Source organism: Labeo rohita, chromosome 24 (assembly GCF_022985175.1).
Source record: "Labeo rohita strain BAU-BD-2019 chromosome 24, IGBB_LRoh.1.0, whole genome shotgun sequence".
NCBI classification, from domain to species: domain Eukaryota; kingdom Metazoa; phylum Chordata; class Actinopteri; order Cypriniformes; family Cyprinidae; genus Labeo; species Labeo rohita.
Window position 1 is genome coordinate 21,641,893 of NC_066892.1, and position 22,289 is coordinate 21,664,181.

The 22,289-nt window shown below is 36.1% G+C and overlaps 1 protein-coding gene across 2 annotated transcripts in view; it reads right to left on the bottom strand.

The window, feature by feature from the left end:
* gnal (guanine nucleotide binding protein (G protein), alpha activating activity polypeptide, olfactory type) overlaps positions 1–22,289 on the bottom strand; it is a 153,124-nt gene that overhangs the window by 7,606 nt on the left and 123,229 nt on the right. Inside the window, exons 6-10 of one of the 2 annotated variants that reach the window (XM_051098075.1) lie at positions 20,932–20,986; positions 20,777–20,850; positions 12,491–12,549; positions 8,824–8,944; positions 5,131–5,261 (exon numbers count right to left, since the gene is read on the bottom strand). In XM_051098075.1, coding sequence (XP_050954032.1) covers positions 5,131–5,261; positions 8,824–8,944; positions 12,491–12,549; positions 20,777–20,850; positions 20,932–20,986 — 440 coding nt within the window. Of the gene's footprint in view, positions 1–5,130; positions 5,262–8,823; positions 8,945–12,490; positions 12,550–13,766; positions 18,150–20,776; positions 20,851–20,931; positions 20,987–22,289 lie in introns of those variants that run through there. The other variant, XM_051098076.1, reaches the window with a different exon arrangement.

Below are 22,289 nucleotides of genomic sequence, written 5' to 3' on the forward strand. Positions count from 1 at the left end.
ATTACCACTACCTATTTCTACTTTATCGAACTTCCTTTGATGTAAATTGTCAGGTTGATATGCAGATTAAATAACATTTTTGACTTGTATGACACCAGTTAACTTTAAAATTTTCTCAAATAAAGCACATTATTTACGCATTAACTATAAAAAAAAAAAAAAGAAAAGAAATTTACTGTTTCCTGCAACTGTATTTCTGCTGTTAATACTGGCAATGTACCAAAATACTTGACCAAAAACCTTTTTTTCCCCATAATTGTATTAGTATCAGACTTCTAATTAATGTCATGTCATGATTTTCCTCCTGTAGATAAAATCAAGTTTGTTGTTTATGTCTATGTGGTGTTTTTAATATGCTTTTAAATTAACCATGTACCAATCCATTATTCAACACCATTGCTAAGTATTTTCTCCTTAAAACTATTGTTTCCCAAATGCTGTCCCAGAAACGTATTTTATACAGCCTCTTTTTTTGCTACGTCACAAACTTCAATAACCAGTCACGTCAATCGATAGATTTCTACGTCACGCGTAACTGCTTCCGGGTCCAAACTTGTAGTTTACATTTAGAAAAGCGAGTGCAACGCAACTGTTCACGCACTTGTGCACATAACAGACTGTCATCGGACTCCTCTTTAGTAACTTCATCATCCGTTCCCTAATTTCTGGATGTGAAATGGTCCATTATAACATTGTTTAGGGCACTGACATCACCAAGATTGAGACGAGTAGGATTGTTTAAGTGAGCAGCTACTTCAGACTGCGTTGTTCTTGTGCTCTGCCATCTCACAATATTAAAAAATAAATAAATTTAAAAAACTTTGCATGCAAAAGGAAAGGCATAACATTATGACCACACATAATATGGTGTTGGTTCCCCTTTTGCTGCCAAAACAGCCCTGACCCATGGAGGCATGGGCTTGAAGGTGTGCTGTGGTATCTGGCACCAAGATGTTTGTTCAGCACATCCCACAGATTCTCTATTGGACTGAGATCTGGGTAATTTGGTGGCCAAGTCAACACCTCAAACTCTTGTGTTTCTCAAACCATTCGTGGCGGGGTGCATTATCCTGCTGAAAGAGGCCTCAGCCACCAGGGAACACCGTTTCCATGTAAGGGTGAACATGGTCTGCAACAACTGGGGAGGGCAGTTGTGGCCTAATAGAAGGTTGCTGGTTCGAGTCTCAGGTCTGGCAGGGATTGTAGGTGGGGGGAGTGACTCCCCAGCATTCTTTTTCACCCTCAATACCACGACTGAGGTGAGACCCTTGAGGAAGGCACAAACCCCCAACTGCTCCCTGGGCGCCGCAGCAGTATGGCTGCCCACTGCTTCGGGTTTATTTTCATAGTGTGTGTGTACTTGGATGAGTTAAATGCAGAGTACAAATTCCTAATATGTTTCACCATACTTGGCCACACGTCACTTCGCTCACTCATAAATTTCATTTTCACAGTTCTTAGGTAGGTGGTACGTGTCAAAGTAACATCGACATGTATGGCAGACATATTGCCCAAAGCATCACACTGCCTCCTTCGGCTTGTTTTCTTCCCATAGTACATCCCGTTGCCATGTGTTCCCCAGGTAAATGACGCACACACACCTGGCCATCCGCGTGATGTAAATGAAAACGTGATTCATCAGACCAGGCCACCTTCTTCATTGCTGCATGGTCCAGTTCTGATGCTCACATGCCTACTGTTGGCACTTTTGGCAGTGGACATGGTCATCCTGACTGGTCTGCAGCTATGCAGCCCCATGCACACTGTGTATGAGCTTTTTACGTGATGACATAATGCATCCATTGAACTGACCAGCGAACGCTGTTTCTGGGTCCAAACCCAAACTCATTTCACTTGAGAATACTATTTCAGCAGCCGTTTATGAGCACTGTTTATTCATATAAACGCTAAGCTAAACTTTTAGCCCAAACACAAATAATTTTTATATTTATTTATTTATATTTATATTTTCATTGTATGGCTATCTGGGATTTTGGTATGGAGTTAAAGGGTAGGATTCTAATTTTTTGGTAGCATTATATCACATAGTGAGTGTATAATTAGTACCGTTTGTTGTTTTCTTATGTCATCTGATGCATTTGGACCCAGAAGTCACGGAAGAGGTGACGCTTGACGTAAGACTTAACAAGCGAATTCTGACACCTTTCCATTATAACCAGCATTAACTTCTTGAGCAATTTGAGCTACAGTAGCTCCCATGACCGCCCATGACCCTGTCGCTGGTTCGCCACGGTTCCTTTCTTGTCCCTCTTTTGATAGACACTGACTACTGCAGACCAGGAACACCCCACAAGAGCTGCAGGTTTGGAGATGGTCTGACCCAGTCGTGTAGCGATCACAATTTGGCCCTTGTCAAACTCGCTCAAATCCTTATGCTGTTACTAACACATGAACTTTGAAGACAAAATGTTCACTTGCTACCTAATATATCCCAAGAGATAATCAGTGTTATTCAGTTCACCTGTCAGTGGCCATAATGTTATGCCTGATAGTTATAGTTAAAATGTGTGTTTCATCTTAGGATAATAGTTAGGTCTATACATTATATATAATTATATATAATTACGATAAAATGTGTATTTCATCTTAATTTTCATCAGAGTAAGAAAAGCTGTGTTAGACTATAGCTCGAGCTGAGAAGTCTCTAAATAACTGTGCATGTACAGCCGGCAAATGAGAGCTCTGTAAACTGTGTCTGTACAAAAAGTGTTTTATTGTGTATAAACTGAAAAAAAAATATTTTTGAGGACTGTGCACTTGACATTGCTCAAAGATCTGGTGAGACTGCATCTGTAGACAGTGTCATATGGAGTTGCATGGAGTATCTTTGTCAAAAATGAGGAAAGGCTGCAAAGGAAAGGTTGTGCGGAAAGCCAGTATATGCAGATGGTCAGGGCATGTTTTATGCAAATGACTAACTTTGTGCATGTGCCTGCTCATTTAGAATACTTCAAATTCACTAACATTAGGACAAGGTTAAGAACAAATCTGTGTGTTGGTGAAGTTGTGAATTAGGCGGAAAGTTTACAAGAGAAGTTCGAAGATGTGTATGAATATGATTAATCTATGCAATTGTTTGTGAATGAGACCTGTTTAATATCAGTTTCAAATATCAAGCAGCATAATGGATTTTTATTTTTACTGCTAAAACAACTAGAAACAGCTGACGCCAGAAGCTACATTTAAGGTAAAATGGCTGTGAATGTTCTAATAATGTGGAGTGCTGAAAAAAAAAGGCAAAAAGTATGGTGACACTTTGTAGTTGTGAAGCATTACGCCGCCCAAACACTACATGACTTTCATTGTCGGACTGCAGTCCTTCTCACAATACTTAAATGTCTGTTGGCAACATCAGTTCCAGTGAAAACACATTTCACACTACAGTACTCGGATTGCAGACAGGGCTTTTGGGCTTTTGTCTGCGATCACCATTAACTGCCAGTAAGCAGAAAATAAGGTCTAAAATCATGTATAGTGTGTGGGTAGCATTAGTGAAACATGTTTATAGTTCATGTGGTAATTCTGCTAGGACATGTGTGAACTGTGTGAACAATGACTTCTATAACCACCAAATAAGCCACCTGCATTTTACATTGTGGGTGACTGTAATAAAGAGACTGTGGATAGGCTTCTATCACTGTAATTTATTGAGTGATTAGTGTTTTTATGTATGGTTTTAAATTGAGAAAAAAAAAATCCTGATGGTTAGAGAGTTGGACTTGTAACCCAAAGGTTGTGGGTTTGAGTCTTAGCACTGGCAGGAACTGTAGGTGTAGAGGACTGAAAGAACAGCACTCTCTTCCACATTCAATACCCACAACTGAGGTGCCCTTGAGCAAGGCACCAAACTCCAAACTGCGTCAGTGCTGATAGCCTAGAGGGCAAGTGCGCTGACATACAGAGCCGTTGCACTATGAGCGTCCCAAGTTCGAATGCCGCCTCGAGGGCCTTTCCCGATCCCACCCCCTCTCTTTCTCCCACTTCACTTCCTGTCTGCTCTCCACTGTCGTATCATGATAAAAGACAAAAACTCCAAATATTAAAAACTACAAATATATATATATATATATATATAAAAAAAAAACTCCCAATTGCTCCCCGGGCAACAAATGGCTGTCCACTGCTCCAGGTGCATGTGTTTGTGTTCACTACTCATTGCTGTGTGTGCACTTGAATGGGATAAATGCAGAACACAAATTCTGAGTATGCGTTACCATACTTGGCTACACTTTACATCACTTTTTGTAAATTAAATGGGAATTTGTGATTTCCCAAAAACTACAGCTGATTTCATTGTTCAATTCAATGACTCTGTTAAAAAAAGGTTCAGACTTCATGGATTCAGTTTATAGTTGAGAAATATGGATACTTTTTAAGTACTTAATATGTACTTTCAAAGTACTAAAATGTACCTTTAGAGTACTAATATGTACTGTTTAGGGGTGGGTAAGGTACAAAGATGTACCTTTTTCACTTTTGTACCGTTGGTACCGCCCTAGCGACAGAACTGTACCTTTTTTTTCTGAGAGTGCTGAGAGACTTGGTCTTGGAGGGCCAGTGTCCTACAGAGTTTAGCTCCAACCCTAATTAAACACACCTGAAGCCAGGTAATCAAGGTCTTACTAGGTATACTTGAAACTTCCAGGCAGGTGTGTTGAGGCAAGTTGGAGCTAAACTGTGCAGGACACCAGCCCTCCAGGACCAAGTTGACCCCTAAACTATACTAATGCTAAGCTTAGGGTTTAGTTTAGCATTAGGGGTTTTATGTGTTTTTCTCTAGTTTGAGAAAAAAAAGCACACCACTCATAAGGACTAAACCAAATATGTTTAAATAAAAAGTTTGACTAAATAAGTTGTATTTTTCCCTTCATGATCTACTTCTATCTCTCAGAAAAATGACAGAAGTCTTGAAGTTGGAATGTGTACATTGATATCACAAGAAAATCTCTGGCTCTTTTCAGTCCTCTGTGTTCTCTTTTCTTTTACTAACAGATGCTGTGCTCTTGTGGTACTCTCCTGATTTAATAAACATACCCCATGAATAATTCACTGGAATGCACTAGGAATCTCTTGCTTATAAGTATATTATGATCATATATAGGACATTACCTTCAGGAGGAAGAGTGTAGCGAGCATACTCTGGGAAATAATCTTCAAGTTTGGATTTTCCTGCCAGGATCTTTTCTGCCAGCATGTCCTGTTTGTTCAGGAATAAGATCACTGAGATGGTCCTTAAAAACCTGTTTGAAAACAAACAAAGTGAGACATGTTTTTATATTTACATTTATTTTTACATATACTGTATTCAGCTGCAGCTTTAAGCCGTTCTTGAGATGGCATTTTAATATTTAAAGGCACAACCTGTCTCTTCTATTTGACTTAAAAAATGATAATAATAAAATAAATTGCATGTAATAATTAGGCATGGGTGCAATTACCAAAAATATGTCAGTATATAAATTTGTGTATCATGACCATACAATTATTTTTGCTGTAATTTTTGTGGTACTCACAAATTTAATTTGGAAATACTAGAGCTGTCAATTTAACATGTTAATTTGGTGCAATTTAATTACAGGAATAAATAAATAAATAAATAAAAATTAAAGCTTTTATCAATTCATGATGATGGCTGACTGTGTAATGTAGCCTATTAGAATGCAGTTATATGCCCCTTGAATTCAAGATATTAAGGCAAACAATGCCTCTTTATTGTTTTGTTTGTTTGTTGTTGTTGTTTTTTTTTTTTTTTTTTTTTGGTCCTACAAATACATCTTATGTATAATATCTGCAGGACTGCAAATGTGCTATTGATTTTATACACCAGTTCAATAAGCAAGAAGTTAATATGGGGTATATGTCAAATGTCACCTGACCAAACTGGAAAACAGGTCTTACCGCTTGTTGGAGAAAAAGTTTCACCAGCAGTGATGGTGGACTATGGACTTTTAAGGTAGCCTAGCTAGTTGTTTTAATTGTTAGTGTTTTAATAAATTTTAATATCAGTTTTAATATACATTTTAAAATATTAATATTTTAATATTCGGTTTTAATATCCTCAATATTTGGTGTTCTGAACAAAGCCACAGTAGAACTGTTGTGCATCTAAGCAATAAACAGTGGTGTTCCATGAATGAATCCATGATTTTGAATGAACTGAGTAATCCAATGATTCAGTGACCTACTCAAAAAAAGCATTCACTTGCTTAGTTTCTGAATGAATCAGCAGTGAGTCTGCCCTCGACTAAAGATTTTTCTGGTCGACTAGTAGTCATTCATATTAAGCATTAGTCAACTAATCACACATTTATTAATAAACCATTTAAATCACAATAATGAGCCTTTAATTGCCTACATAGCCTAATCAGCACTCAAGCGCACACATCAAGCTTGCCACAGCACAACGGCAGAAGTAATGATTAAGAATGTCAGGGAAAAACAGTAAGGCATTAGCTTAATAATTTATTGATAAACTACTGCTTCAGTGTCTGCGACACTGACTCACCATCTCCGCAGTAGTGTATGTGTCTGTATGCATGTTTCATACGGATTACATAATCTGAAAATATTTGTTTTCCATTTGAATTGGGTAATTTGAAAGTAGACATAGATATATTAATAGATATATTTTTCATGTCTGTAAGGCAAGTATACAAGGAGTTTTGGTTAATTTTTTTCTTGATTAGGGTTGAAGCTGAACTCTGTAGGGCTGCTGCCTTCAAGAACTGGAGTTTGCCACCCCTGATATACTGTAGTCAACATTTGTAGTGGATAAAAAAAGTTAATCAAAGTTGTCCTAAGACAAGCATAGGTATTGTTTTGGTTTTTTGATTAAAGGTTTTGATCCACTTCAATTGTTAACTGCTGTATATATATATATATATATATATATATATATATATTTTTTTTTTTTTATTAAGCAAAGAATAACTGACGACGGGCCATCTTAGAGAATAATGCACACCCAAGGTGGTGATGGGACCACCACGTTAGGTAGCATTATTTTGTAAGAATTCAACAGATCTAAGGCAACTATTCTGCTTATACTATGGTTACTAGGGATGCAACAATACAGTTAGTCCACGGTTCTATACATACCTCGGTTTTCAACCACAGTTTTCGGTTCGGTTAGGTTCAGATATCTTGCCACTTTAGTGTGGGTTTTTTTTGCAACGAATTAACAAAATACTCCCGTAAACCTCTGCACAAAAAGTGTGGTTTAGTATATGTCTGCTTAATTTTTCTTTTGAAAGAGTTTTTTTTTTTTTTTTTTTTTTTTTTTTCGATTTTTACGCAAAATAGAATGGGTTTCATTTATACTGGACGCCAGAGGGCGCCCTCATGCAGAAAATGTGAATTAGAAATAAGTTATGTTTTTTATAGCTTTTTTTTTTTTCTTTTGTTGGAGAACAGGTTTAGAAAGGCTTATCATTGCATGTCATTAGAATGGAAGATGCTCTGCATCTGTTGCTTTTTCATATAAGAGTTTCCTTATTTCGCCATGTGAAATCGCGGGCACACATACAGCGAATTCCGAGAAATAAAAAGTTATTTAAATGCAAAACCGAAAAACTGCAATACAAAAAACTTATTGAATGTCGTACAGAATGGTTCGATATTATATTGAGAATTGTGACATCCCTAATGGTTACCACACCTAACATATTGATCAAATGATATATTTCAAGGCATCCGTCCAGTTTTTGTCCTTAAAAATGCTATTGTTAGTAGGATTAATTTCTTACGCATCTCATCCAATGCTTTCTTTGCTAATTCCTTAACTTAACGTCATTTTAGACCTAGTAATGGAGGCTTGAGCAATTGATAGCAGACTAATGCTAACTTAGTTATTAGGCAGAGAGAGAGAGAGAGAGCGCTTAAGCGTGTGAATTACCTAGGTCAGTCTGTGTGTCTCTCCAAAGTGTTCAGCAGCAGTGTCTCTACCAACAGTGAAACTTTAAGTTCCTTTTCTTCAGGAACAGTGCCATTGTTACCTTGCTTGTCAAAAATGTCATGTAGTTTTTAAGCTGTTAAACTGTTACTGATAAATTTGTCAGAGTGGCGCTAACAACATTAGAATGTATGTTAATGTGTGTACAAACCGTATGTGAAATAGAATGTAAAATAGAGTATGTGCTTTCCGTACATAATAAAACGGCATTTTGAGGAAAAAACATGAAAATAATCTTTTTTTATCCTATTGTTTTTACTGTATTTATTTGTTAGGCCAGTGTCGTTGTGGGTTTTGGTTATTCTGCTGTTTTAGGATGTAAGGACCTTTAAAATAACTGAAATCATGTTGCAAAGTGATATAGACATGCAATGTGGTGAAGACCTGCCTGGAATTATGTTAGCCATGCGTTTCCCTGAAAATAACTGAACACCTTAGAATGTTCATTAGCCAATCAGATTCAAGCATTCAACATAATATAAATTTAACTAATTAATTTATAACATTATATAGTTATTATATAGTATTATATATAATATTGTATTATTTATGCAATTCTAACTCCAATGTGAATGCATTCATGCTAATGCTGAACAGTTTGTGTACATAAACCTAAATGCTACTTCAGCTGCAGCTTCTTAACACAATGTTATGGCAACATTGTAGTTTATGTGAAATAAATTCTATGTTCAGTAAAAACATTTCTTTCTAATGCTACATTTTTGTAATGTCTTTACACTGCTTTTCTCATTTAACACAATAATGACTTATTAATAGAAATATTTTAGGGTAACTTCTTCAGCACATGGGATGGGGACTGGGTACTCCCAAGAAACAGCATAATGTGAAACCTGTTAGTCCAGATGCTGCGGAACAGATCAAGAGACTCGCGTAGCCGGTTAGTGCTGTTGTCTTCCCTTATGACCATGTTATAACTGCTACTGGCTGCCACAAAGATGATGGCGGTCACATCTGTTATTATAAACAGGAAGAGATTCATTATCACCAAAAACACACTATTAGAATAGTTCACCCAAAAAATATGTCATCATTTGCTCACCCTCATGTCATTCCAAACATTTATTTATTTTATTTGCATTTGATGAATGAATGACATACATACACTCAAAGCATTGAAACATGCTAGAACAATCCTCACTGGTTTTTGTGCTTCACACAAGCACAAAACTATTACACCTTATTTTAAGGTGTCCTTGTTACAGTATAATTATACATTTAAGTACTGTACTGTACTTACTATATGGTTAGGGTTAGGATTAGGCTTAGGGTTATTTCTATGTAGTTATGCATAATTAATTGTTATTATAATAGTAAGTAGATGTAACGTGTAACAAGGGCACCCTAAAATAAAGTGTTACCTAATATTGTGACAACATTGATATTACCGATTACACTGCACATTTTACAGGATATGATAATTATGTTTAGGATCTTTGATATTTAATATTTTACACATTTACCTTTCTTTGAAAACGAATGCTTGAAAATAGTGAATTCATTATTATTGTTAATGAAAAACACAACAATAAAAAGCTGCAATGACAAACCCACTTAAATAAAACAGAACTTTTGATAACAAAAATAAGATGAATGGAGCCCTGGACATGACATACGGACAAAAATGTACTCATTGTGGCCATGAATTAAGAATTGTTTAGGTAAGAACTGGGTATGAACAAAGACCCTCATGGCATGTCGAAGATATACAGTCATGTGAAAAAGTTAGGACACCCTATTGAATTCCATGGTTTTCCGTATCAGGACATCATTAAAAAAAAAACCTGGTCCTTGGCTGGTCTTAAAATTCCAAAAATAAAAACTCAGATGAACAACAACACATGACAAATTGCACCGTGTCATTATTTACTGAACAAAAATAAAGCCAAAATGGAAAAGCCATGTGTGACAAAGTTAGGACACCCTTACTGTTAACATTGGAATTAAGAAGGTAAATAACATTTAAGCACTGCTAATCAAATACCTTTGAATAACTGATCATCAGCAAGTTTGAGTGCCTCTATAAAAGCATAAGCTTTGGTAGTTTGCTGGTCTGGAGCCTTCAGGTATGTGTTAACACAATGCCAAGGAGGCATTAGCAAGACATTAGCAATCATCTTAAGAGAAGCAATTGTTGCTGTCATCAATCTGAGAAGAGTAATACGGCCATTTCCAAACAATTTGAAGTTTATTCACAAGTAGAAGACATTTAAAACAGATACCTCTCCTTCCAGGAGTGGACGTCCCAGAAAATTCATCCCAAGATCAGACCGTGTAAAGCTCAGAGAAATGGCAGACAACCCAAAAATTATACACCTCAGACTCTACAGGCCTCAGTTAACATGTTAAATGATAAAGTTCATGACAATACCATTTGAAAAATATGGGACAAAAATGGTTTGGAAGGCTTGGTAGAAGAAAGCCTCTTCTATCTAAAAAAAACACTGCAGCACAGTTTAGGTCTGCAAAGTTGCATCTGAACAAAACACAAGTTTTCTAGAATAATGTCCTTTGAACAGACGAGACCGAAGTGGAGATGTTTGGCCATAATGCACAGCGCCAAGTTTGGTGAAAACCTAAAGAGCATATAGGCACAAACACCTCATACCAAAAGACAAGCATGCTGGAGGAGGGCTGATAATTTTGGGCTTGTTTTGTAGCCACAGGACCTGGGCACCTTACAGTCATTGAGTTGGCCATGAACTCCTCTGTATATCAAAGTATTCTAGAGTCGAATGCAAGGGCATCTATCCGACATCTAAAGCTGGGCCAAAACTGGGTCATGCAACAGGACAATGATCCCAAGCACACCAGCAAATCTACAACAGAATGGCTGAAAAGAAAAGAATCGAGGTGTTGCAATAGACCAGTCAAAGTCCAGAGCTCATCCTGACTCAAATGCTGTGGTGAGAGCTGTGCATAAGCAAATGCCCACAAACCTCAATAAACTGGAGCAACGTTGAAAAGAAGAGTGGTCCAAATTCCTCCAGAACAATGTGAGAGACTGATAAAGTCACACAGAAAATGAATTCTTCAAGTTACTGCTGCTAAAAGTGGATCTACAGACAATTGACTCATAGGGTGTCCTAACATGGCCTTTCCCTCTTGGCTGTATTTTTCTTAAATAAATAATGACACTGTGTGATATGTCATGTGATGATGTTTATCTGAGGATTTATTTTCCAAATTTTAAGACCTGCCAAGGACCAGATAATTTTTTTATTATGTCCTGATACAGAAAATCATGAAATTCAATAGGGTGTCCTAACTTTTTCACATAACTGTACATAAACATCTTCTGCATGTTGTAAGGGGCTTTGTTTATACCTGTGTTAAAACAAATAAATGAAAGGTCTTTTGATTTTTCCCTTACTTTAAAACTAATGCAAATGCTTGTGGTTCATTATTATATTTAAGACATTTTTAAAACACTACAAGAATAAAACAAGCAAATAAACTGACTTGTATTAAACACAGAAATATTGCCAAATAGGCATTTGCCTTTTCGCTGATACCAAACCCTTAGTCGTCAGCTCTCCTTACTTGTTTCACATGATAAGTGAAATCTGACTCCTGCTGCTCCTGCTGTCTATGATTGTAGCATCCGTTGTCAAACTTAAGTAAATCTAGTTTATATAATTTTCACTTCTATAAAAATGCAAAACAACGTTGGGGATGATGGGCAAGTAATGTAATTGGTGTATGGCCCAACAATTTGTAATATCAATAACACTGACTACTGCAGCCCAGCATGCACAAGTTTCTGAGTTTACCATTTCTGATCTTTTTCATAACATAAAGAAATTTAATTTCTTCACAAGACTAAAGATTAAACAGTTTGATTGCTATGGAGCTATGTTATGAAGGTGTCTCTTAAATTGTGGGGTTTTTTTATGTGTTTTAAAGGTGTGAAACAACACAAAGGCTCATTGGATATGCGGCCCTCCATATACAAACTCAAACTCAAAAAACGTACTCATATGTATGAATCACTGGAGTTTCCAGTTGAAATGAACACTAGAGGCAGTAAAACTCAGACAACTTTGATTCCTTTTCAAACAAAGTATGATTTACACAGAGTTTTGATTAATAAAGGCTAATTTTCACACAGTTACTTACAGAATATTATATTATGACTTCAAAACAATTTTAACATCCTGCGCAATGTGAAAAATTATACTTTTGAACGTTGTCACATTTACAGCTTCACATATTGAATGTGTGTTTTAGCGTCACTCTCTGGACATTTCACTTTGAAACTGCCGCGAAACGTGTAGTAAGGTGTGTAATTACGGTGTTGCAGAAATGTATGTAGAGGCACGTATTTCCTGAGCCTGAGGTGGGGTGAGTAAATGATGAATGTTCATTTTGGGTGAACTAACCTTTTAACATAAATACTATTAGTTACTTTCAGATATATTGACTACAAAGACAGATTTAGTGAATTTGTTTACAGAAAAATGCATTATACCACAAATCTTAAGAAATCTGCAAGCTCACCGTTAAAGCACTGAATCCATTTTCTCCTTTCATCTCTCTGACCGCCCACATCAAACATACTGACACACAGGGAGAAAGAAATAAGAAATGTTTCTGTATAACAACTGAACAAATATATATTCATAAAAACGTAGCAACTGAATGCAGTTATGAATCATTACATCAATTATAGATACATAAAAATGTGTGAATACTAGTGTAAGGGCTTCTATTGATTTTTTTTTTTTTTTTGGAGTTTGGGTTCCTTGCCACTGTCGCCTTTGGTTTTCCTTTGCTGTGGACAATATTGTCAGCTCGATTCCATAGACACCATCTGAAGAGAACGGACTGAGCTGGACAATGACATCACTGAATCAATGATAAACTGACTTTAACTGAAAAATTGACTGTTTTTTAGAGCTACTTTTTAGAGATGCTCTATATCAGAATTTAATTTTGTTTGCATTATTGACACACTATTTTCCTGTTTAACACTCTGTACACTCTTTACAATCTGTATGTATAAAGCACTACATAAATAAAGATGTCTTGAATTGACTTGACTATTCCTTTTAATGGACTTTATGCACATTCACATTCAAGATTTTGTCTGACAGCTGATCCACATTCAGTGTAATGACAGATGTCCTTTGTCCTATGATATTTTTGCTGACAGGTTTCCATAATTTACTGAATTTTAAATTGTATTTTTCTAGACCAATTCGACTCTGCATGAAAATTTGGATAAAGAAATTATTCTAATGCATAGGTATATACACAGCTCAAAAAATTTAGGGAACACTTAAATCACACATTGGATCTTGATAAACAAAATACTCAAGCTGAAAACCTTTACTTATATACACTGTTTAATTTGTTGAAAATTAAATGATGTGACAATGGTCAGTTGAAGCCAAAATCATCAAACCACTGCAACTTTCATTTCATTTCAAATTTCATCACAGCAACTCATAATGTAAATCAGTAAGTTGTATGGCTCCCACATTCTGCTTGCTGGCTTTGGATGTTCCAATAATGTCCCAGAGGTTCTCAATTGGATTCAGGTCTGACGGAACGTGAGGGCCAGTCCATGGCATCAATAACTTCGTCATCCAGAAACTGCCTGCACAATCCGGCCACTGTCATGCACCAGGAGGAACCCAGAGTCCACTGCATCAGTGTAAGGTCTGATAATGGCTTTAAGGATTTCACCCTGTTACCTAACAGCAGTACTACTGGCTAGCACAACAAGGTCTGTGTGGCGAGGGTATTCCTTCCCAGATCAGCAGTCACCTACCACCAAACCGGTCATGCTGGATGATGATGTAGGCAGTGTTACATTCTCCACGGTATCTCCGGACTCTTTCACGTCAGTCACATGTGCTCAGCGTGAGCCTGCTCTCATCCGTGAAGAGAACTGGGCATCAATGGTGGGCCTGCGAATTCTGGTGTTATCTGGTAAATGAAAAAAAAAAAACAAAACAAAAAAAAAAAAAAACAGGTGCACGGTGCTGTGCTGTGAGCACTAGAGGACGTCGGGCCCTCATACCACCCTTACTGAATCTGTTTCTGATAGTCTGGTCAGAAGGCATGCACACCAGTAGCTTGCTGGAGGTCATTTTGTAGGGCTCTGGCAATGCTCCTCCTGCTCCTCACATACGGTCCTGTTTGCTCTTCAATGGCTTTGTCCAGCTCTCCTTGTGTAATGGCCCATTTCCTGGTATCTATTCCATGCTCTTGAACTGTGCTTTAAAGGGAACCTATTGTGCAAAATTCACTTTTGCATGCTGTTTGAATGATGTGTGTCCAAAGTGTGTGTAAACAACTAGCCTATAATGGTAAAAATTCACCCATTCCTTTTTTTTTTTTTTTTTTTACAAATCAGAAGAATCACTGTCTCTGACTGTCTGTAACTGTATTCACAGAGTGCAAAGATATGTCATTAGTTTTATCCCAAAAATTATTACTGTCTGCATATTATATGAATAATTTCTGACATTTTGGCTGTGTGAGATTCTCCAGTTTTGATGACGTTTGACCGACTACCTGAAGTGCAAGCTGTAAAGGCTCCACCCTCTTTCTGCATTTACACACAACAAAATGCCGTGTTTTTGCTCACACCTAAAGAAGGGCAATGCTCTTGACATGCTATAATAAAAGATCAGTGGGTATGTTGAGCTGGAACTTCACAGACACGTTCCAGGGACACCAGAGACTCATATTACACATTGTAAAAAGGGGCATAATAGGACCCCTTTAAGACACACCAAACCTCTTTGTGCTGGCACATATGGATGTGCCATCCTGAAGGAGCTAGACTACCTGTGTAAACTGATTTGGCTGCAGGTACTACCTCATGCTACAAGGGGTGATAAGGACCCCTAGACAAGGAACACTAGAGAAAATTAGAGAAAAAGGAAAACTAGTGAAATCAGTCAGAAAGGATAAAGAGAGAGCAATTGTCTTTAGCTACCACCTGCAAAACCTCCATTCCCTTTTTAGGGGTTGTCTTGCTGTTGCTTCTTCAGTGCACCTGTTGTCACTTTCATTTGCACCAAAGCAGGTTAAACAGATTCACAATCACTTATGCTTCATAACTAGACAAATTGATATCCTTAAACTGACTAAGTGTTATACTGTGATGATAAAGTGTTCCCTTATTATATATATAATTTTGTTTTTTTTGAGCAGTGTATATGAAACAAATATTTTAGTTAGTTTTTTTTTTTATATTATTATTATTTATGTAAAACATGACCATTTTAAAAAACATGCATTTAAATTTAACATTTAAATTCAAATTTGGAATATTTTTATGGATTTCTGAATCAAAATGCATTTTATTGCTCCAGTGTACTGACGCACACAACCAAAGTCTTGAATTTTGTCTTGTTTTGTCAAAAGCAGTGGTACTTGGGTACCAAGTTGATACAAAAATTGTAAAAATGTAAAGATACTAGCTTTGCTGTTATAATAGGTTACAGAGCACCGACTTGCCGTTTTCAAACAATTCCTTGTGTATTTGTGTTTGTGCTCTGAGAAATGTCATTTCAACAAGCTTATGAAGAGTTGAACACTGTAGCCAATCATAAAGATATAGTCAGCTTTTTTTATTTTAATGGGAGAACCCTGTGAGCTCACAGCTCTGGAGCCGTGATAGCAAAGTGGCTGACAGGCCACTTTTTTTTCTAAAATAATTTGAAACTGATGTAAGTAATTGGAATTCATCAGAGTTTATTCTATATTTTTATACAGTGCTGCCCACTAATATGCACCCTTGGTAAATATAAGCAAAGGCAGCTGTAAAAATATTTGAATCATTTTATCTTTTTAGAACTTTCATTCAAAAAAATTCACAAAATTCTTAACTTTCACTGAAGTAAACAATTGAAAGTGAGGGAAACTCACGTTATGAAATGAATGTTTTTCTCCAAAACATGTTGGCTACTATTATTGGCACCCCTAGAAATTCTTATGAAAAAAATATCCATGAAGTATATTCATTTATATTTGCATTTTGTAGCACACCAGGGTGACTGAAATTGTCCATCCATGACTTAATGTTACAGAGGATTATAAATGTAAGGAACACAAAAGCCAAATTCCCGCCATCATCTATCACAAGAAGTAAAAGCAAAGAATATAGTTCTGATGTACAGAACAAGATCGTACAAAATAGAAAATGGCTGTAAGAAAATATTTAAAGCATTGGAAATCCCCATTTCCACCATCAGGGCAATAATTAAGAAGTTCCAATTAACTTAAGATGTTCTAATGTACGCTGAGGAGGAGAGTTTTAGTGGCCAAAGACTCTCTAAGGATCACAGCTGGAGAATTAGAGAGATCAGTTGAATCTTGGGGTCAGAAAGCCTAAAATCTATATACAACAACAACATTGTAACAGAAACAGAAATGAAATGAAATTTTATAGTTCCAAACAGGATCGAAAATTTTAAATGGCCATTAACCGGTTGATAACACTATTTTATTGTTCCATTTAATATTTGAAATTTGCTGTCAACCAATCATGAATTCAAGTAGTACAGCCTATGCAAATGTAAGCTGACGCATCCAACAAGTCATCATAGGTAAGATGGATTCAACAAATCACATGCACCTACAGCGCTTCTGTGAACAGAAAAAACAGAATAAAACAATAGGCTTACATAAAAACAAATATATGGGCCTATTCACAAAAGATTTAACTTAAATCTTTGACAGATTAACAAAACAAAATAAAAAAATGTTCTGAGTTTCGTTTTATGACGCAATCCAAAGTTCAGCAGCTCATTGAGTTAAGTTGACCTTAGAAGAGAAGAGACTTGCATTAGAGGAGATGAGGTTTGCAAGGCCTTCCATTTCTGTGCCAAATTATCTTGCCAGAAGAGTCAGGTAATATGATTATTGTTCAGTGGGGATTTAGTAAGTTTCTGTCATTTCTTGTGCAATGTGAAATGTTTTCTATATGTAGTTATGACAGCCCACTGTACAATGTGTCTTGCAGGTCCTGGGGAACTAAATAACCCAAATTAATAAAACTGTGTTGTTGCAATATTTTTGCTGTCCATGTGTTTGTTGAACCATACAAGGCCTATAGCCCTGAAATACTATAAAAATCTTATGAGTTTTTCCAAGTGTTTCTGAAGTGAATGACTAATTACTAATAATTAATTGCGATTAATCACATACAAAATAAAAGTCTGAGTTTGCCTAATGTGTGTGTACTGTGTGTAATTATTAATGATGTTTGATAACAAAGTTCGGGAGGAGCATGATCAGATAATCAACTAATTTGGCTCAGGTGCAACTCGTCTAGGTAATCATCCAATCTAGCAGATGTCATATATATATGCACACAGCCGTCTTACCTCCGTCATTCGACTGTTTTTCGGCATCCCCCCTCCACCCCAACTCCTCACTCTTAATCTGTCCTCATCCCACACTTGGGATGGGGGGAGTTCTCTGGGTTCGGGCCATGTTCCGGGCTCAGAGCCCTCCCCCAGGACAGCACGCCAAAATATGCTTACTGTTTACTCAACCAGATTAGATGTAAGGGTGAACTCGTGAATGTATATATAAATACAAGCACATTCATGTACATATTTAAGAAATATTTAAGTATATATGTATTTATTATTTTTTTTAATAGAATTTACATTATATATTAATAAAAATATGTTGTACATAAACAACATATTTCTCTTAAATATATACATTAAAGTGTGTGTATTTATATATACATAATAATTACACACATTACACACACATATTAGGCAAACTAAAACTTTTATTTTGTATGCGATTAATCGCGATTTATTGTTTGCCAGCCCTACTAATGATTCATGATTTTCAGACATAAGCATGTAAGTTTCAATATTATTAATATATAAAATCTATATATTAACGGTGACAGTAGCACAAATATGTGTCATCTAGCCAATACATTTCTACAAGTACAGATAAAAAGTTGATTACAGACATGTTTTACCAGCGCTGTTATATGTATACGTATTTATATATTTATAAGATTTATATATTTATAAGAAGCATTGTTCTATATGCCGCAAAGGTTATGCAGCTGTCAACTGCCAGGTGATCTGTGACCATAAGAGTTTGATCACAGACATTTTTTCGAGGTGGCTCAGAAGCACACATGACTCCTTCATGTTCACCAATTCATCTGTGGGTCAGGAGGCACAAAACAGGGACAGTGGATAATGCTTGGGGACAGTGGTTACCCACTGAGGCCATATCTCTTCACCCCTGTGGTTAATCCTATGAATAACAGGGAGACAGATTTTAACGAGGCACATTGGGTTGCACGTAGTATTGTGGAACGCACAATAGGGAGGTGGAAGCTGCATTCTCAGGCTATTCACCAGTCTAGTCCTACATAGCACATGTACGTCTGCAAGATGTCTATTAAGGATCACTTGATCTGGAAAGCATCTGCTGTGTACAAACATCTGACAGACATCTGTAAGATGTCAGTTTTACATCCATTCTAAATCATAAACATGATCTATTTCACATCTGATATGAAACATCCTATAAACGTATTACAGATGAGCAAACACTCTAAAAAATATGTCTTCCAGATGTAAATGCAGACGTCAAATAGACGTCTCCGTGATGTATGTGTGCTATCAGGGGTGGTGGTCTACTGTTTGCTCCTCAAAAGTACTGTGCAGTAACAGTAGTAACAGCTATGCTGCACAACAATGCGATGTGGATGACAGTACCCTTATTTTACAGGGAGGAAGATGAAGAGGTGGTGGAGGAGGAGAAGAAGGAGGACAAAGATGGCATGAAACCACATGATGGCCAACCAAGACATGCCCAATACATGGCTGGTTTTGTGCATGTCAGCAAGTCATTGACAGATTATTTTGACATTTTCTACATTTCCCTACATTACTTCTGTTTTTTTCTTCTTTTTTTTGTTCAGGCATTTAATTTAGATGTGTATTTCTCTTTTTTTCTGCCCTTTTTGTTTATTTCATTTATATATATAAAAAAAAAGGTAATTAAGTGTACAATAAAGTACAATAAAAACCTTATATTTTGATCACATCGTTCTTGAATAAATTTAAGGGTGTAATCTGCTCAAGTGACCTCATTACTCTGTCTTCTTACGATGCACTTAGTGCTTTACGATTACTCCAGAACACTCATACTTCTACAATGATTTTCAAGTGCTACTTAAGTTACGATGCTTTTGGGAAATAGACCGTAATATTAAGAGCACAATTGTTTTTACGAACGTCTTAGGCTTACGCTGCTTTTGGGAAATGCAGCCCAGATCTCTTCCTGTTTTTTATATTATATATATATATATATATATATATATATATATAGTAAAGAAAACACTGTACCATGGGTCTGGTGCAAACATAAATAATAAAAAGATAAAAAGTAATCCATGTCCACTGATAAATATACTGCTAGATCTTTAATGTAGTGGACCTATTTTTCTGCAGGAGGTCCTGAACATCTTGTTCAGATACATGGCATCATGGATTTTATCAAATACCAACAGATAAAAAATCTAAACCTGACTGCCTCTGTAAGAAATCTTACAATGGACCATGTTTGGATCTTCCATTAAGACAATGATCCAAAACAAAGATCAAAATCAATACAAAAATGTGCCACTGAACACAAACTAAAGCTTCTGCCATGACTGTCTCAATTCCCTGACCTGAACCCTGTAGAAAATGAGTGGAGTGAACTCAAGAGAAGAAGCACCAACATGGAGCTGGTATTCTGAAGGATCTGGAGAGATACTGGATGTCAGGCGTTCTCCAAACTCATCAGGCATTATAAAAGAAAACTTAGAACTGTTATCTTGGGAAAAGGATGTTGCAATAATTGGGTGCCAATAACTGTGGCTACCTGAACTAGAGAAAAAAACATGTATTTCAGAATGAGATTTTCCCCCCACTTTCCATTTCGTAATATTTTTGAATATGAGATCAAAAGGATAAACAATGCAGATTTATTTTCATAGCCACCTTTGCTCATATTAACCAAGGGTGCCAATATTAGTGGGCGGCACTGTAAATACTACTTTGCTTTTCGATTGAACAGAATATTTTAATAATAAAATGAATGAAAATGGCATGGACAAAATTAGGCTGCTTGGAAATGGTCTTATAACCTTTCACATGCTTTCACTCTCTCCTTTATTCTCTCTGGTACATGCTCAGTGTGGTGCACACAATGACAGCGGTCAGCATAGTGACTACATTTCTTCTTTTAAATAGGCCGAATGACATGTATGATACTAACTAAAGCAGTTTGTTAAAACACTACTATAATCCAGTCTTTTCTAGAGGACAAATCTGATCTGACCATTTTTGAATATATATTATAAATTAATTACATTATATTAACTGCAATTTATTTGTTTGCCTTTAAAAAGAAGAGAGGTTTGCTACAACTGACAGACATTTGGCTTGATCAAAATACAACACAATAAGCACAGATGCCAGCAGAATTTTAACAAAAACAAGTTGATCATTTAATACACAATTTTTCATTACAAATTATATTACTTGCATAACAATGTCATTATGGTATAGAAAACTATACCATTTTGCACTGTAAGAAGTTTACATGTTCAGTGCCACAGATTTGCTTAGTAATGTGCAGATTTGTACTATTCATTTTATGTCCTGGCTTTGATTTTTAATATTTAAAACATTATTTTCTTTATTAAAATAAATTAAAAATTCTTTTGGAGACTACTATAGATTAAAATGCTTTACTTCTACGTAAATATATTATATAAAAAAACTGACTTACTGAAAGTTGACTTTGTCTACTTGAAATCGAGTTTCAAAAATCCCTGAAGTCAAAACACGGCACCTCAGCAAATCCTGAAAGAAATGGACAAACTCTCAATTCAATGACAGTGAACACTAATAATAATAATAAACCTAGTGAGACAGCACCCTCACCTGGTCTGTTGGTGTGTAGTCACTCTGTCGTACAGACTCAATTCTGTCCAGGAAGCTGAAGAAAAAAAAATGGTAAAAGACAAATTAAAATACACCATGATTTACAATAATACTATAAATCACACCATGTTTACTCTCAATAACCAGATGAACAGATATAAAACAGAGATAAATCAAAGAATCAACTTATATTTTGTACAAAAAAAAAAAACAGACTTTCAAAAACAACACCTTTGTCTTAAATATTTTGAGCATAAGAACAAAGCAGGAAAATATTTAGTCAAACTGCCTAAAAGAAATAAGGAAAGAACATATATACCTGTCATTAAAAATTCTAAAAACAGGATAGTTTTAAGATACTGTAGAATGTTTTATAAAAACTTGTTTAGCAATAATAAGGAAAACATTATTACAGATATTTATAGATTTTTCAATTATTTGAACTTACCTAAACAAATTTAAACTCAGGAAGAAGAATTAGAAAAGCCTCTAAGTCAGGGGTGCTCAACCCTGTTCCTGGAGAACCACCTTCCTGCAGAGTTCAGCTCCAACCCTGATCAAACACAGCTGAACCAACTAATTAGGATCTGAAGGAGCACTTGATAATCACAGACAGGCATGTTTGATCAGGGTTGGAACTAAACTCTGCAGGAAGGTAGATTTCCAGGAACAGGGTTGGGCACCCCTGCTCTAAGTAACAACGCTTTTAAGAAAGCACTGTTCTCTCTATTAAACAACAAAGCTCCAGGTATAGATGGTTACCCACCTGAATCTTATAAACATTTTTGGTCTGCCATTTCACCATTGTTTTTAAGTGTGATAGCAGAAATCCAAAGTAATGCATCTATCATCTATATAATTTGAACACTGCATTAATTTCCGTTCTACATTAATAAAGACCTATCATTATGCACAAGTTATAGACCATTATCTTCTATTAATAAAGATATAAAAATAATCAGCAAAGCCTTAGCCACACAACTTGAAACAGTCATCTCAGACATAATTTATCAAAATCAAACAGTTTTTATTAAGGGACGTCACGTCACTTATAAAATAATACACACTGCCTATTTAACATCATGAATATCTGTAAATCACAAAATACCACAATTATTGTATCATTGGATGCAGACAAAAGCTTTTGATAAAGTAAATGTCATGCCTCTGGACTGTCTGTGTGTGTTTTTCTCCCCATGTGCGCCCCGTGACCTAGTTTTTTTCCTCTCGTTTGATAGTCATTGGATCAGGTGTGTCCCATTGATTACCCTTGTATAGTTCAGTATTTAAGGTGTTGTCTGTTCCTTGATTCCTTTGTTCGGTGTTGTCCATACAATGTGCTATGTGTGTGTTCCTGC